Source organism: Acanthochromis polyacanthus, chromosome 4 (assembly GCF_021347895.1).
Source record: "Acanthochromis polyacanthus isolate Apoly-LR-REF ecotype Palm Island chromosome 4, KAUST_Apoly_ChrSc, whole genome shotgun sequence".
In the NCBI taxonomy this organism is placed as follows: Eukaryota; Metazoa; Chordata; class Actinopteri; family Pomacentridae; genus Acanthochromis; species Acanthochromis polyacanthus.
The window spans coordinates 16,521,455-16,539,701 of record NC_067116.1 but is presented as its reverse complement, the minus strand read 5'-3'; the positions used below and the strand labels follow the sequence as shown (position 1 = coordinate 16,539,701).

At 41.3% G+C, this 18,247-nt stretch overlaps 1 protein-coding gene across 6 annotated transcripts in view; it reads right to left on the bottom strand.

Moving 5' to 3' along the window:
- Window positions 1–540: 540 nt before the first annotated feature.
- atp11b (ATPase phospholipid transporting 11B (putative)) overlaps window positions 541–18,247 on the bottom strand; it is a 66,447-nt gene continuing 48,740 nt past the window's right edge. For 3 of the 6 annotated variants that reach the window (XR_007941303.1, XR_007941304.1, XR_007941306.1), the window contains 3 exons: window positions 17,250–17,386; window positions 12,265–12,428; window positions 541–6,394 (listed from right to left, as the gene is read on the bottom strand). Coding sequence is in view for 2 of the 6 variants with exons in the window: in XM_022194579.2 (XP_022050271.1) it covers window positions 6,313–6,394; window positions 12,265–12,428 (246 nt within the window). In the remaining 4 variants the exon portion in view is untranslated. Of the gene's footprint in view, window positions 6,395–12,264; window positions 12,429–17,249; window positions 17,387–18,247 lie in introns of those variants that run through there. The other 3 variants (XR_007941305.1, XM_022194579.2, XM_051946757.1) reach the window with 2 other exon arrangements.

Below are 18,247 nucleotides of genomic sequence, written 5' to 3'. Positions count from 1 at the left end.
ATCCAAATGTTGACAAAAATAAGTCACATTATTACATTTATTTATGTTTTGATTCCAGCAGCTTTTTCTTCTAAATGTGCTTTCCAGATTCCAGTTTTTATTTCAGAATGTCTCATTCTTTTACTTATCGTACACTTTCTCGCGGTCCAGTGTGTTGTTTCTAAACAGTCCAAAGGAATTCTCAAATCTGAGGAGGAGAAAATCATCCAGAGAAGATCTGAGGAGCCCAATCCATTATCAGAATGTCAGTTAATTGTTTGGCTGATTAAATGACTCCATGCTACATGTAAAAACAGGTTGGAATGCAAAAACAACTCAACAAACCCATCAGGTTAGCTGTACTAATTAAACTTCTTCCTCCTTGCAGATCTTCAAGTCGGAGTGAATCTGATTGAATCCTAATTAGATTTCTCTCCTTCATTAACATCATGGAAGCCGTCTGGTTGTTTATTTGTTGTGAGCTGCTTTGTTGTTTAGTTTGAGTTAATGTCTCCTTCTAATGACTGCACTTCAATGAAAAAGCAACAAGTAAAGACCCGCTTCTGAAAAAATGTATTTATTTCGTAAATAGAACTGCATCTTCAGCTGTAAGACAGATTTACAGACAGGAGGAGGACGGACAGACACAGCATCAGATATCAGAGAACAGAAGAGTGATGGCGGCGCTTTATTAATTGTCAGGTGCGACACGATTTACTGATGAGAGGAGGAGGAGAGATGGTTTCCACAGAGACGACGAGCAGCCTGCTGTCTGACTGGATGACGCTGAGTCACAACATTCTGCTGCAAACTGGCATTTTAGTTCCGACTCCGGCTTTTTAGCTGATTTGATCACGGAAACCTTAATTCAATGAAGTCTGGTCTGCACTGAGGTCATCTGTCTGCAGTCAAAAGTTCACAACTTCAAAACAACAGTGAAGATTTAAGTTTGAGGACAATTTATGGGTAAAATGAACACAAATTCTGAACCTGAATCATCACTCTTCCAGCAGCTCAGAGCTCTTTCAGCTCAGTGTGGACACAGATGAGACATGGACAGACACACTGAGCTCTGGCTCTCTTCTAACAAGGTGAAGCTCAGATGTTGCCTCTGATGGATGACATGGAGACCGTCAGAGAGCTGAGGTGTGATCAAATATTAAATGGCTTTTCTGAATTATGTGTCTGAGTAATCTTCCTGCTCCCAGAAACACCCCGGAGGCCTCGTCTCCAAACCGTGACGTCGGTGCTGCAGCGCTTCAGAGAATTTGCTCCTGGTTTTCACACACGATCGGTCCACAGCTGTTTGGACCTGAGCAAAACAGATGTGAAAACACCGCCTTGGTGCCACTCGAGAGTGAATTACCTCCGCCGTTTACATCTTGTCTGATTGTCTGGTTTGAGGTTCAATCACTGCTGGATGGTGCTTTTGGTTTCTGGCGTCAATGCTGGGGAGTGTGGAGACCTCAAGTGTTCAAATCCAAAATATTTAACCAGAAAATAGTAAACAAAACTCTATTATTTATTTTTAAAATGCTGCAAAATGCTCTGTAAAGTCTCACTTTTATTTTTTCTGCCAAATTTTTCATTAGCTTGTGATAGCTCATGATTAGACTTGTAGAATTTGAAAGAAATGGTGTTTTGAATAACTTTTTCTTTAAATTTACTTGTAACCCTCCTGTTGTTCTCATTTACGGGCACCAAATATATTGTTTCCTTGTCTGAAAAAAATCCAAAAATTCAGCAAAAAAATTCCCCAAATTTCTGAAAATTTGCAAAACCTTCAGGAAGAGAATTTCAATAATTCCTTAAAAGTTTCCCTTAAAAGCTTTGTTTTAAAAAAAAATTCCCAAAATTTGGCAATAAAATACTTGTAAATATTTTCAAAAAATGAGTAAAAATCTTCCAAAAAATCCTAAAAAAATTTAGTGATTACAGATATATCAGTAAAACTTATATTATTATATTTAGGAACATTCACAAAAAAACCAACCAAAATCCAGTGAAATTTGTTGGATTGTGGTTGATTTTTTTGGTGAATGTTCTTAAAAAAACATTTTTAACATTTCTTTTTCCAACAAAAAATGCTCAAAGATTTCCCAAAAAATGTTGAAAATGTGGTCATCATTAGTTTCACTGCAAAAATATTTTTTTCCACATTTTAAACTTTAAACCGGGTCAATTTTGACCCGCAGGACGACACGAGGGTTAACCGCTTTTTCCTTTCCATAACTACGACTCGTCTCACTTTTTGTGTCTTCTAAAGCTGCAGTAGGCTGAAATGCAGAAAAAAAAGGGACTCTAAAATGGCTCCTCCAGCAGAATCAAGCCTTCTGTTTGACCCTTTTACTCACCACATCCTGCTCTCAATGTGGACTTTCCTGCTCTTCACATTTACTCACCTGATCTGTTCTGAAGAGCACCATATTTGGCCAAATCTCCCATCACTGGTTCGATCTTCTAAAGCCTGAAACCTGACTGCAAAAATGAAGTTTCCTCTGGAGCTCCAATTACAACACACTGACTGATTCTAATGTAATCTTTGTCCAATGAAGCCCTAAACAGACTGCCTACCCCTACTTCACCAGTTTTAAAAACAGAACTACTCATGTCACAGTGTGTTTTTCTCATTTGTTTACTTTTGAACACTAAGGGTCACCACACTGAGCACAAGGGGGCATCAGATCTGCACCAACACTGCAGGTGTTTCTGCACAGCTCATTTGCCTTTGGCAGGGAAGCACTAGACTTCCCTCCTCGGCCATCTGCTCCAAAATATCAAGCAGAAATCGGCAGCGTCGCAGCACTGACGCCCCAGAACACGCTCGTCTAATTTTGGTGATGCTTCGAATAACTTGATGGATGATTTTTTTCCCCCCGTTTGTCAAATCTGACCTCACAAGAGCCGAGTGATGATTCATTTAAGACCTCTGAGTAGCTTAGCGGAAAATAATGAACAGACTTTTAAGTGGAGACTGATACGAGTGTTGTGGATCAACCACCTCACCCAGCTCTGCTCCTCATCAGTTTTAGACATGAAATGACACAGCAGCAGGCTCACATTTTTCAAAGTCTGTCTTAACCCTCGTGTCGTCCTGCGGGTCAAAATATGACCCGTTTTAAAGTTTGAAAATGTGGAAAAAAAAAATTATTTTCACAGTGAAACTTCTGATGTCCACATTTTCAACATTTTTGGAAATCTTTGAACATTGTTTGGCGGAAAAAAAAGAAATGCTAAAAATGTTTCTTTAAGAACATTCACAAAAAAAATCAACCAAAATCCAGCGAAATTCGCTGGATTTTGGTTGATTTTTTTGTGAATGTTCTTAAAGAAAATATTAGAAGTTTTACTGTTATCACTTTAGATATTTTTAAAATATTTTCTTGCCAAATTGGGGGATTTTTTAGAAATAAAACCTTTAAAGGGAAACTTAAGGAATTATTGGAATTTTCTTCCTGAAGGTTTCGCAAATTTTCAGAAACTTGTGGAATTTTTTTGTTGAATTTTTTTCAGACAAGGAAACAATATATTTGGTGCCCGCAAATGAGAACAACAGGAGGGTTAAAACAACGATCAGGCGCTCGCTTGGATTCGTGCCGGCCATAATAGTATCCACAAAATCGGGTCCTCCTTGTTCTGTGCTAAAACATCTCTACTGCAGCTCAGCAGGAAACAGCAGTTTAGGGAGAATCAAAGCGAGAACTCTGCTTACTGAAAAGAAGAAAACTCCTCCGGGTGCGACTGCTGACACTGTTGAGCGTGCACAGAATGAAGACACTGGATTTTGTCGCTCACCTCAAAAAGAGCTTTTTCACCGATCACTAGTTCTTTCAGTTCACACACAGGCATGGATACTGCTTTAGGACAAGGCGAGTAAAAAAATGTGAGCCTGATAGAAACGTACTCTCTGTGGCAGTTAAAGGGTCGGCGGTGAAACCTATGACGGTGCACTTTTCTTAATCCAAGGACAGATCACAGGTGTACCAAGGTAGATGATTTAATAGCAGATATGAGGTCAACTGGTTAAAAAGTGGAAGCGTCCTTTTGCTCTTTTAAATATCTGATAACATACTAACATCCTGTTTACAGATACATTGATATGTAAGAAAAATTGAACACAAATACAGAGGAAAAAAAAGGTAGCGCAATAATAAATAGACACTTCCACTGGCAGTTGCACCCGTGTGAACAGAAAGGAACAAAGAGAGCCGTATAGAAAATAAACAACAAGGATATTCAATGAATTGACTGACAACAGTGTGACAGACAGCATCCGGAACCACAGCAACACAAACATCCTGAACGCTCCCTGTGTGAGCTGAGGCATGTACCGCTGCGTGTTGTGTGGATGTCAAGTCTAAAACGGTTGTCTTGGGGGATTTCTACGCTACGCTTCTGTCAAGAACCTTCTGGAGTTCTCCTCAAAATAAGAGCCGTCACAAAGCTCCTCCTTTCAGCTTGTTTTGGATCAACAGAGGGCGAAGAGAGTGTCAAACAGACATGACCTTTAACCTGCATTATTCAACAAAGCTACATGACAAACTGTACCTTCAACCAACATGGCCGCCACACAGAGAAACATTAAACCTCCACACACACACACACACTTCAACAGCTGGTGGAGAGAAGCACACACATGACAAAAACAACATAACAGCAAACACGTGATTTAAATGATTTCAGTGGTGACGGGTGACGATGAGTTTTTTCAGAAAAGAAAACCAATAAAACATGAATCCGACATGTGAATTGTGCAAACACTCTGCTTTTTTTTTTTTTTTCCTATCTGCTCCAAGTGAAATATATTTATCTATCTGAACATAGAGACATTCTGCTGTCTGTGTTGACATGCATCAGCCGTGATTTGGAAAAGCATCTCACCATTAAAGCCATTTTCGTCCCGCTGAACTGAAAACGGTACCATCGTCTGATCAGAAATGTTTTCAGGCAACTCTGATGAAAGATTTTATCTTCAATTCTGAGTGTACAGATGCTCGAAAACCCTTCAAATATTCCCTGATCCTCACGGACTTTAATGCTGAGATGCCTTCGGCCGTCGGGCTGATTGAGAAAAGGCATTCAAGGGGATGAGTACAAAGTAGCAACAGGCTCAAACAGCTTCCATCTGCAGTCCCTTCAGTAATCTCTCAATAATAGAACCTCTTCAAAATGTATGGCTTTTTAAACATCCCGCCTCTTTCAGAACGACACATCGGGGAGACAAGAGGCCTGAACAGTCAGACGAGAAAGCAGCACGAACAACAACGAGTCTTCTTAACAACAATATATAAGCTTCTTGTACAATCAGGCACAAAAATAAACACTTTTTCTTTCAAACTCCGGTCGGAATCCTTTGGTCTTTGGTACCACAGCAGAGCTCAAGCTCCACGTACAGTATTGGGAAGGTTCTGCAAGTCTGACGGAGACAAGTTAGCAGAACCTCCGGGTCTGGATGGCTCTGGATGCTACAGGGCTGTGGGCGGTTTAGCTTGTTCCCTTTCAGGCTGAATGAGAAAGAAGGTGCAGCAGTGGGGTCGGCAGCTGAGAGACACCCGTGTTGGAAGTTTATGCAGCAGTTTCTGGAAGCAATGTGATGTGGAGCTCATAATGCAGTCTGACGTCCCCCAGCTTCTGCCCTGGTGCTACATGCAGGATCCTGGTTTGTCAAACCGACTGTGACCTCCGCTGAGGTCGGTCCACTTATCCAAACCGGCCGGGTTAGCGTTCCTCTGTAACAAACATAGCAGACAGCCAGAAATCTCCATTCTGTGTCTGCTTAGGCTTAGAAGGTCCATTTAATGCCAGTCACAAGAATAAATATTTGGCAGCTGATCAGAAAATGAAAAATAAATAGCTCTGTAAGAACTCATGGATGGAAGGGCTGATCAGACAGACTTTAAACATTAAAGACACTTTTAAAGGGAGTGGATTCCTGTAAGGTGTTTTCAGGTGATTTTACAGGACTTGCTGAAACCTGAATCTTCTGACATGAAGGACTGCAGCTCCACAGACGTCAAGCCAGGCTGACTTTAGCATTACAAATTTTATTTCCTTTAATGTTGCAGCTCCCATCTGATCTTCCCGTCAGCCTTTCTAAGAATTGATCCACTCAGGGACACAACCTGGTGAAGGATAAATCAAACTGCGGCAGCGAGCCAAGTCCTCAGCTTCCTCATCCCGTGTGACTGCGATGAGTCCAGCTGAGAGCGCACTGAGCTTTAAGTGAAGCAGTTTACAAAATGGTGGAAGGGTGGATGAGGGTGTGGTTATGGTTCATAGCAGAGTGGCAGCTCTCCCCCAGTCCTAAGTGTTTAAAGTCAGTGGCGCTGGGAGTCAGCAGTGGGTGGCCTCGATGGGCGACAGCGTCAGGATGCTGCGATCGTTGGAGTAGAAGTTCTCCGTGTCGCTCCAAGACCTGAAAACAGGCAGCAGTGACTGAGGGTTAGGAGACTGATGCAGTGTGTGTGTGTGTGTGTGTGTGTGTGTGTGTGTGTGTGTGTGTGTGTGTGAGGTTTGGATTACAATCTACACAGCCTGACTGGAGGAAGCAGAGAAGAGTGAGAAATGGATGATTGAGGAGTTAGTGATGGGTGTGATGTTGTTAGTGATGAGTATCAAAAGTCTCTCCTTATTAACTCATAATAATACTGGTTTAACAAGTTTAAACTGTTTTATTTAAAAACACCTCAATTGCTTTTTTTCCAGTCAGTGATGGGCCCCTAAGGAATATTATTTACCACAGACTGAAGGGCTTTGGTTCATATGAATGGCAGATTAAAATATTTCCATTACTCCTGTCAGGACTTTTTCATTGTGAAGAAGTTTTGATGCTCATGGGAGTAAAAGTGACATCATCTAATTGCACGCATCAATCAGGGAAATATTTCAACAGATGCACTACTGTTCCAAAGTCTGGGGTCACCCAGACAATTTCATGTTTTCCATGAAGCCATACGGGTTCTGTGAAGCGTCTTGAGACAATTTGACCTGTAACTGGCGTTATATAAATAAAATTGAATTGAAAACTCACACTTTTATTCATGTGTTAACATAATTACACAAGGGTTTTCTAATCATCATTTAGCCTTTCAACACCATTAGCACAATGTAGCACTAGAACACAGGAGTGATGGTTGCTGCCCACACAATGTTGCACTTTTAATATTAACAATATCAACACTTTACCTTTGATTGTTGTGAATTTAGTAATACTATACTTAAGAAATAATTTCAAAAAATGTTTAGGTTTCAGAGTAATGAGTGCTGCTGCCTGGAGTTAAATTAGATGCTAGTTTAAAATGTTAAATAAACACTTACAGCTGAATCCAGTAAGCTGAGAAATGAACTACTGGTGGACATTTCATTAGCATTTAGTGAAGTGGATATTTTAACTTCTGCTCTTTGTACCACCACTGCTGTTCTGTATTAAGCAAACAGAACTATAAAAACAACCAAGAAAACATCACCAACTACAATTACAGCACTAGGTAACTTTGGACATATTGCAGCTAAATGATCAAATAAAATACAGACTAAGATCTTATAGATTTTAGGCCCAACAGGAAACAAATTGAGACTAAATATGCATATATGCACTATACTCTCTGATTTACTTTATAACTGTTCCACGAAAGCAGCAGTGCACCGGAGTCTGCTGCTGGTGTAGATGTAGTCTTGATAATGTTTAGTGACAAAAGTTCAGCAGGTGAAAAAGACCAGCTTCTAAAAACATACTGTTCCCGCTGTTGTCAAACTGTTCAGATATTTGAAACCTGTTTTCTTGTTTATTGTTTGAGTTTTTGAGGTGAGACTTGAGCTACTCAACTTATGGATTTAAATCAACACAATTACCATAAAGAGAAAAAATCATGGTTATCAAGCATCAGCAACATTCTTGCCTCATTTGCCCATTCAAAAACAACCATCAGTGCTTGGTTTCCTCTACATCCTGAAAGGTGTGTTAGGGTATTTCAATATATTTGCTTTACTAGAAAAATAAGTATTATACTGTACCATGTTCCAAAGCACTAAACATATTCCAGAAAATTCTACATTCTGTATTTATATTTCGAGGCATGACAGACTCTGGATCTCTTTTCACAACTGTACACAATCTCATCCATTGGTTAAGCACTGAAAACGTTTTGGAGCCGACAGACCGGTGTTTGGGCTGAACAAGAAGAACATGGAAACATCCTGGGAGTCACAGCTTGCTGCTGTTTGAATCCACTGCTAAAGGTCACAGCAAAACAACCTCCACTGCACTGTCTCACATCAAAGCTGACTGATGATCAGAGCTTCTACCTCAGAGCACCAGCAGGGAGTAGCAGGCTGACTGTGGTTTGACATCACTTGAACAGTATCTCCGTTTTGACTGATTCACCTGATCTTCACATGACTGCAGGAGTGAAGCCTGAAATGTGCAACCGCTCATATGTTTCATAGCTGAAAACACGACCAGAGGAGAACTGCATAACTCTGCACTTGTTGATTTTCGTCGTTTCTGCAAGAGAAGCTGATTTTTTCAATTCTAAAAATCAGCTGCTCATGATCTTTCATTTGTCATTGCTCTCTGTGATGAAGACAACCGTTTTAAGACCCGGTAAACAGAGAAACAGGGCCACCCAGGGACTTTAAATAGGCTCATGACTCAAATGGTGTTCTGACTGGAGGCCCTCTCGCGTGCTACCACACTCAGCTGTCTACCAGGGCTGGGGTCAAACGGAAACATCTCAGTGCTAAAACCATCTGTGCTCCCCAGGTTACGGCAGACTAAGAGGACATTAGCAACCAAAACACTTTTGGCACAAGCCAGTGGGAACATGAGCCCAAGAAAAGAACAGAACAGGCAGATTTCTGACAAGATCAAGCTCACAGGGGACGCTAACAGCACATGAATAATTAATCTGGAAGGTCGAACAACATTATGCGGATTTCAAACACGGAAGGACAAAGACACAGCGAGGACAGAAGAAGACAAGTGCAGGAGGAGGGGGAGTGTGTGAGAGGGGCACAGATACGTACAGGTTTACATCGTATACAAAATACCAAAGGCAACAGCAGCCGCCATGCAACAAGACAGTCTGGGCATCCTTGTTTTGTAGCTTCTCGTAGACAAGTGGAGTGGAGTTCCTGTAATTTAAACCAGTAGAGAAGGTAGACTCCACCCCACTGGAACACCCTCAGCTACAAAATAAGCATGCCCTCAACATTGGCCTCTTCTCAGAAGCACATATAAGGCTTCAGGATCCAGTACAAAAATTAGTAGACACAGCGAGTAGCAGAAAAAGAGACTCTTTGAGACTACACTTCCCAGCAGCCTCTCTGGTTTCCAGGTGAGGTCCCCTTGTTCTAAGAGGAGAGGAGTAGGGGCAGGACGGCAGCTGAATCTCCATCCTTTATTTTCAAACTAGAATGCAGATGCCTTAAGTTATAATTAACATTTTCAGCAGTTCAGGCTTAAAGGATCGGCTGTTGAAATAATCGAGTAGGATCGTTCAGTTTTTTGCACCACAGCTCACAAGTGGCTTTGAACATCGATCTGTAAACGTGATTGTTAAGATGTATGTGCATTCATCTGTGCGTCAAGACATGTCTTCATTTTCAACTGCATAATTTTGTGTCAGAAGGTCTCAGTAAAAGTGACTCGGCAATTGGATGGAGACCCAGCTGCCTGGGTGTGACATCGACACGGGCGCCTAGCTTGTTTATTATTAAAAACATCTTGGACTCCTGACATCCGTGTCTGTTTCTGCCTTGTCAATCCTAGCCATGATTCAGCTGTAGCATTCAGTGCTGGAACAACAGGCCAAGTCAAGCAGCCAACCACAGTTGGGCTTCCAATAAATATAAGATAAATACTTTAAGTATTACATAAGTTGTAAATATGCTTGCTATACGTCCTTTCCAGTCACTAAGCATAGAATACAGGAATGGGTAGATATATTCCCTTTCCCCTATGGCAGTATCCTAGCATTAAGGCCAAATGTGGTGAGTCTCACCACTTATTCAATTAATTATCTCCTCAAATTCAAAAGGTGGAAGACAGGGACAGTAGGGACGGACAACGGTGTGTGGTAAATAGAGGGTGGGTAAAGTGGAGATAGGATAGAGACAGAAAGGGGAGGAGGGGCAAAAAATAAACCTGCAGATTCAGCCTCAATTCTATTAGTCGACTATACTCTTTCTATTTACAGCATAAAGCACACCTAGACAATATATTGTCTGTGTTCATTGTTGTTGTTTATCCTTTGGGGAGTACAAATTGGCTGCTGTTTGCTCACTTTGAAGAATCCAATTGGCAGCTTCGTGCCAAGGTCAGAAAACAGATCAATCATTCCCACAGGAAGAAATTCATCTAAATTGAATCATGCATTTAGTGGCCATTTTATTTTGAAGCAAAAGGGTTTTGTGTCTTTCAGTGAAATGACCCTGAGTGGGATATTTTACGGAGGATATCCTACCAACAAACGTCTAGGAAACAATGGCGGGTATAAATATTGAAGCACAGGAGAAGGTTTCTGCTCTTCATGGGCTGAATCAAAGTTTAAAGTGATTATTTGATGTGAAACATGTTAATTATTTTCTCCTTTCTTTCTGTGGTTGCGTAGAAGACAGTGTTATCACAGAGAGTCTGCAGGTTGCTGTCCACAGGGGCTGAAGGGAGGGTAAGGAGAAACACTGCATCCCTTATTCACCATGCATGCTGTCAGTACCTTTACAACACACAGTTATGAAGAAACAAACATGCGAGCCCACACCACCCATGTCTGTACAAAATCTACTGCAAAAGACCTGCACACAAAGAACAAGAGTGCTACATCTTCATTATGGATCGAATCAATACTGAGAGTCCCCAGCTGTTTTGAGGAGCATTGATTGCTCAGCAGAAAGGGCTGATCAGGTCAATTAATCAATGACCCCACCAAGTCACTGGGATTCAGGTAAAAAGACAAACTGAAACTGCAGACTGGGCAGACCAGCAAACTGTGAAGTCAGCTTACCGGTCTTTACAGCTGCACTAGGCACAAGCCTTTCTGACAAAACTGTCGATGTTTTATCATCATTTGTCACAAAGTGGACCTGCAGCACTGAAGAGAGAATCAGTCTGCATCAGCTGAGCTCACTTTGTGCGGTAAACTGACATCATGTTTCATTATTACTGTGCACTGAAGGCTTTATATTTCAGATGCAGCTCGCTGTCATCTCGGGCCACCAAAATGCAACATTGCAAAGTGCTGCTTGAAAGTCAAGTAGCTACAACTTCCCACTTAAGAAGTGCTCTCATAGTTCTTCAGTCATGAGTTAATACTTGAAGTGTTTTACACATTTTCAGGACACATTTAGTGTTCATGATTTGGCCAGCTAACCATTGTCTGGTTTCAGAGTAGACCTCCAATGAACAAGAGAATCCACTGGACAATACAGGAGTCAACCTAAAGCTAACAACTTATTACAGTGGTGGTGTCATCCTATAAAGTGCATTAGAGATTAGACAATTTTCATTGAAAACTGGCTAATGAAACTACCTCCCATTTGGACACCAACCTTTGATTTTTAAGGGAGCACTACAGAATGGATAGAGACAGACAGAACAATAGATCACAGCATATGAAAAGACACAGACACATGGGATACAGACAGACAAACCCTTACATATGGGCGACACAAACAAGACAGTGTAGTATTGAGACCTGTTCCATGCCTGTATAGTGCAGAAACAGAGCATTGAAAGGACTCTAGTAGAAATACTGTAACCCAGACTCTCCCTGGCTAGACTGCCAAACAACCACGCCTGCATGCTGTGTAAAACGCATGGCCATCACAATTTAATCAGTCGCTGGTCTCTGCTTACAAGGGACACAACATATTTCTGGCAATACACCCCTGTAAATAAGAGGTGAAGCACACCTTTCTGTCTGGTTAATCTAAATGTTCAGACTCCATACTCCTAACACTGACAGTGATGGAATTGAACAACTCATGAAAGTGCCGTCGTTGATGGCTTGATCCACACATCTTCAGCCTCTAATTCCTCCTTTGGCTGCTGTCCCAAAGTCCATCTAAGCTGCACCTTAAACCGATCTGTATGACCCTCTGAAACCCAGCTTCCCCACAACCGTCTGTTCAGACTACTAAGAATCTGAACAAGACAGACTTAAAGTAGAGCCACAGTCACATTATGGGCTATGACAGTCGGGACTGCAGCCCAGATTTTAGACACCAAAATATGGTGAGGGTTCGTCAGGATTCATAATCATTGTTTCTTGTTGTCGTCTTCCCCACCTGTTGTTGCGGCTGGATGAGTGGCAATTGTTGGCGCTGGCCTTGCACTGTCCGGTCATTTGCTCCAGGAAGTGGGCCAGGCGGGAACAGCCACTCTGCCCATGTTGGTAGCAGCACAGGGACTCCACACAGCTGAGGGCCTGCGCCTGGGGGGCTGATAGAGACTGGAGGAAGGTGGTGAAAGAGCAGAAAGAGAGGGTGAAGAAAAGGATGGCATGTAAAGTTGGAGAATGGCATAAGGAGAGTCAGTGAAATCCCAGAGATAAGAAGAGCGGACAAAGGAAAAAAACAAAAGAGAAGGAAAGCAGAAGTGAGTGGAGAAAGAGAAGAAAAGAGTATGAATTAAAACCAACACGATACAGGCGGCTGTTTTTTTCTGACAGGATGATAAGGGCAGCTGGACAATGACATATTGCATGCTGTCACAATAACAGTGATGTACACAGAAAACACTGGAAACATGCTAGACAGGGGACTCAAATGTTGCAAATAACAACATAAATCATTAAACTTGTAAGCAAAAGAACCTTTGAGGAGGCAGACCAAAAAAAACTCAAAGTGATAAATCAAAAATGATGTGCAGTATAATTTGGGGTGGTTGTAAAGCAGATTGCGTCCTTGGTCTTCTTTGGAAACAACATTAGACTGAGGAGCTAAACAACTGTTCTCAGGCTATACAGCTAATTTTGCATTAGGGATGCAAGTTTTGAACACTTTCCAGAAGTGAATTGAGTATGTTTGCTGCATAATCATCTCTGCTACTTTGGGAATGTGCAGAAAAGATCAAGTAAACAGAATTTACAGTGCTACAAATGAACAAAAAGGACCTCTTTAAACGTGACTATTTTTACTCACATTTCTGTATTATTGATATCAGAATAAGCATCATTAACCTTGCCAGCAAGTTGATTTCTCGCGATATTTGTGAGTTCACAAATCTCTCAAGAAAGCATCTTGCACCGCTCCCGCTTTCACTGTTCATACAGAGCCAAGTTGGTTCGGGCCAATCACGCAGCAGTATTCGTGTGTGGGGCGGGATATCTGGGTGTGAAGACGACAGCACTCTAGACGACACCAAGCGCCAGTAGATCAAAACAAACATGGCAACGGAGGACAACGATCGTGTAGATGCTGCTATTAAGTCAGTTTTAGCTGAATCTCCTATCGCTTCTTTGAAGGAAGAACAACGAGAGGCGCTTTGCACATTTCTGGATGGTAAAGATGTTTGTGCTTTTTTACCTACGGGTTTTGGTAAGAGTTTAATCTACCAATTGGCTCCGCTCGTTGTGAAGATCCCGCGATTGGCTAAAAACAAACCTGTCAGAGGCGGGACATACTGTTGCATTGTCCAATCCGTGCCTCTTTCCTCCGAACGGATTTACATGGAGCGGTCCCAGATTGATATTGTGGAGTACTATCAAGTACTACACAATTATTAATCTGGCTATTGCCAGGTTAAATCATCATAGCTGATCTACATGATGCAGTGACTTATTTACTATAGCTAACATGAGTCCAGCTGCTGGAAACAGCTGTACACAAATACTGCCACAGCAAGTTTATCAGTCCAGGAAATTTGTCAGTATTTGTTGCTACCTCTAAAATGTATTATATTCAGGGCAAAGAGTTGCTGATACAATTTAGTATGTTGTTAGAAAGAATGTAGTCAGAGTCCTGCTCCTCCTGAAATTACAATTAGCAGTTAGACAGCAGAGAGGTTGGCTCATTTGACGTAAAGCCTTGAGTTCAGTCAGCAAACACTTTGTAACTCCATCTCATTAAAAAATAAGATGCACCACCTGGGGGCACAACCAGCCACGGCAGCAAATCTACAACATCTTCTTACATTTAAACTGCTTGTCCCTCATTTATGGCTTTTTCAGTAAATATATTTCTAATCCAATAACTTATTAATGGCACTTAACTGATTACGAAACTTCAACATCCGCAAATCAGATTACATTATTTTCCAAATGTCAAGTTTAAAATATTACAAGTATCTATAGGGCTTTATATTACATATTCTAATAGTGGCTGGGCATCTTACACATGATACTGTGTGCAACATTACAGCAAAGTAAAGACACTATATTTAATTGGGCACCTCAGAGTAACAGATTGTTCTCCTCAGATATTTAAGCACCAGTAAGAAGGTCGAAGCAATACCAAGAAGAATCTACAGTCCACTCTATTTTAATTGGCTGCTAATTTCACTGCAGTGGGTCAGGATGCACCTCTGGTGGTATAAAATGATTTCAGAGTGATCCTTCAAGGCAAGATGAGCTGTCTCTCTCTGTTGCACGGCCTCTAAAGCTCAGCTCAGGTCTTTCTACTGGCCTGTCATATTTTTGATGGATCACTCAGCGTTCAATCCACATCCTTCAGCATAAACTAACCATGAACCGAGGCCAGCTGCTGTGATTCATAGGCAGTTATTTAAGCCAAGCTCCTTCAAACTTCTCTTCCCTTAGAAAGGCATTTTATTAGTTTATGCATATTTCTTAATAATCTATCCTCTGCACGTATCATATGTAACTCCATGTATCGGGACTATATTGAACAAGATTGGTGGTATCATAGTTGATCAAATCCAATTGGGTATCTGGAATATGAAGTCTTCTTCTGTGCTGCTATCTTATACATGTGCATGATAAGAAATGAGACAGCGCTGCTGTCATCCTGTCCACTCATTTGCTTTCATATATGTGAAAACTAATATAAAACTACAAAATATTGCTTGTATCAAAGTTAAAGCTGACTCGCAGCGCAAGGAAACCTCTCACTGTCTGAATAATAAGCCTAAAAATAGATTTTGAGACTAATCAGATTTTTCAGACAGCCAGTGATGCATCGGTAGATAAAGCTGAATGAAGTTGCTGCCTTGGAACCTGTGGGATCAGGTGGCTCTATTTATCTGAGTCAGCACCTGAGAGACGGTGTGTGACGGAGAGGAGACAAAGAGGAAACAGAGACAGAGTGGTGTGAGGTTACACTCATTTAGTGTGCATTGTGTACCCTCCCTTTGTGCAGCCTAGGAGGACTGCAAAATTAGAGATTAACCACTGATTTACTTTAGGGACCCACCTGGTTCTTGTAATTTCAGGTATTATGTTTTGAGTCATTTGTCATGATTAAAAATTACTCTGGTACAGAAACACATTGTCCTCCCAATTATTGGAGTGCCATTAATTTCTTTCAGAATAGGCAGAGGAACGTAAACACTAGGTAGAATCAATGAGTAGCTCCAAAATTTGTTTCATAAGGAAATTAATTTTAAATATTCGTCTTTGATTATTTCATGTTGTCCCCCCGATGTAATACAGAACTGCCCTGTATTTATGACTGGCTGTGCGACTCATGAATTCTACAGTGCTCTGACTTATAATGTTGCTGTTGGGAAATTTCTCGGCAGCAGAAATTGGAGATACTACTGGCAAGAAACCAAAGTTCTGCTTCCTGGCTGGCCACAGCAGAACACATTCAGTTTGATCTCTCTATGAATTTTTCTGGCAGTGTCAGGTGCTCCAAGGTTTCAAGGGTCTGTCTCTATCACAACATGGGATTTTCTTTTGTTTTTGTCTTTGAAAAAAATGCATACAAACCTATTTGTGTAGCTATAACATATGAGTCTCCACTTCTACCATAATGAAGAGAAAAGCTGAGGCTTTAGTCTGTGATTTTTCCAAACTGATTTACTTTAAACCACAGAAAAAAGCCAACAAGTCCCAGCTGTGCTACGGCTAGAAACGTGACTGAGACCAGTGTTTATTTGTTGGTAAAATGTCTTTGGGGTTTCTATGCTAGTACGACCATAAGGGTGATAAAAATTTTATTATGATTACTGCTTTAGCTTGCTCAAGCTAAAGTACCACAGCATCAACTGGTGAAGCAGCAATCAGTCATCACAGGGCTTATTGTTCACATATCAGCTCCTAGAAGAAGTATCAGCTGAACCGGTCATTTCACTGCTGTATCGTTTCCAACCAGCTCCTTCACACCATTACCATTGAAAGTTCTAACAAGCAGCTGTCAGACAATACTCCCCGTAAAACCAGGCTAGTTTTTCGGTAATCATTTGTTTTTAGACTTCTGCAGAAATGCCAGAATTGCATGTGTTGCAAAAAATGCCCAATGACAGCAACGTGGATGACATCAGAGTTTGGTTGATTTACTGTATTAGTTAGAGTTCGGCTTGGTTCTTATTTGCCGACAACAGAAACAAGAAAGTAAAGCGTCTTTGGCAACCTGTGGTGCACTTCAGTCTATGCAAAACAATGTAATAATGTTGTGTTTTAGTGTGGTATATGGTGCTCGCCAGGAACATTGTGTGTGGAGAAAGCAACACACTGAAACTGTTAAATTATTAAAGCAAAAAAAAGAAAAACTTTAAAAGGGATTACTGAAGCTATCAAATACTTACAAGCATTCAATGATATATCATTGAGTATGACAGGAGCAGATGGTTGAATGAAATATGGCAAAGACAATGAAGTCAGCATGCCAACAGCATTCTCTCTCTGTCTAAGCTCTAAACCCATACCTGATTGATAACAGTGAGGGGTGAATTGAGACCGGGTTAGGGAAAGGATGGGCACAATCATGGTTGGGTAAGGGAGGACAGGGTCAGTCACATCTGGGCCAGGAAGGATGAGGTTATTCATTGGAAGGGTAAGGAAGGATGAGTTAATTATGACTGGGTGGGAAAGCATGGGGTCATTCATATACAAAGTGAGACGCACAGCAAGACATACAGGAATAGTATTTTTACATATGAATATAAGGGCAGTGTGGAGGGCAGCTGTGACATACAGCCATGAGGTAACAATCAAAGGTGCAGGTTGTTGGAACCAAACAGAAGGGCATGTGCAGTAGACTGCAGCTGTGAGGGGGTGCACAGGGTTGGTTGGTCCTCAGATGAAGCCATAATGCCAGAGCAGTGACAGCACGAGGGGGACAATGGGAGTGACGTACATGTATGGTACTACCTAGGGGAGCATGGGTCTGGGCTGGGGGCAGCAGGGGGAGGATAAGCAGCTAGCAGGTGCCAATTGTCCTCCCCTGGGCTCCGCTGGGCTTTAACAGGGTCATATTCTGGGCCGACTGAACCCTCACCCTCTTCCATCTGAAGGACACAAGATGCTTACAGTGAGCCCTGCTGGCTAGTCAAATGGCTCATCCATCAGTCTCCCAAGGAGACTGGTGGGAGGCCAGACACTGACACAGCAACATAACAGATCACACTGCAAAAAATATCCATCTTAGTCATTTAGTCTCATATTCAGTGTTAAAAAATTGTTAATTGGATGTTCACATCTGAAAATACTGTGTTTCTACAACTACCAGTCAAAAGTTTGGACACACCTTCTCATTCAATGCTTTATATTTATTTGTATTATTTTCTACATTGTAGATTAATACTGAAGAGTAACACTTTTTTGTTTGTGTATTCTTTACAGTTTTGATCTCTTCAGTATTAGTCTGAAGGTGTGTCCAAACTTTTGACTGGTAGTGTGCTTGTTTCAAGATTTTTCTGATATCTCGTCTTGTGTTTAAGCGTGGTCTTGTTCCAGGATAGGATGCTTGATTTGAAACAAATCCTAATTTTGAGTAATTTTTCATCTGACAGACATCAGAATTAGGCTTTTACAACTGGACATGTCCTACATTTTCTGGTGAAGCGACTCAGTTAGAAACTAAAGAACTATGAGTACAGTGGATATGTTTTGTAGTGCTGCTTATTCACCAATTAGCAGAATAATTAGTCAGTAACAAGCGGTCAGTCAGTGAGTCAGTCCATGCTGCACTGTAGGGGGCCTCAGTTAACTAATGGAGGACATTTCTGACCCTCACTCTACAGTGTTCTCTAATATACTTGTACTCACAGTACACAGAGAGCAAAGCAATGGCTGAGCCTTCACAAGTGACCTCACCAACATAGTAACTGAGTTGAGAAGAATCTTTTGGCTTACAAGGCAAGAGATCA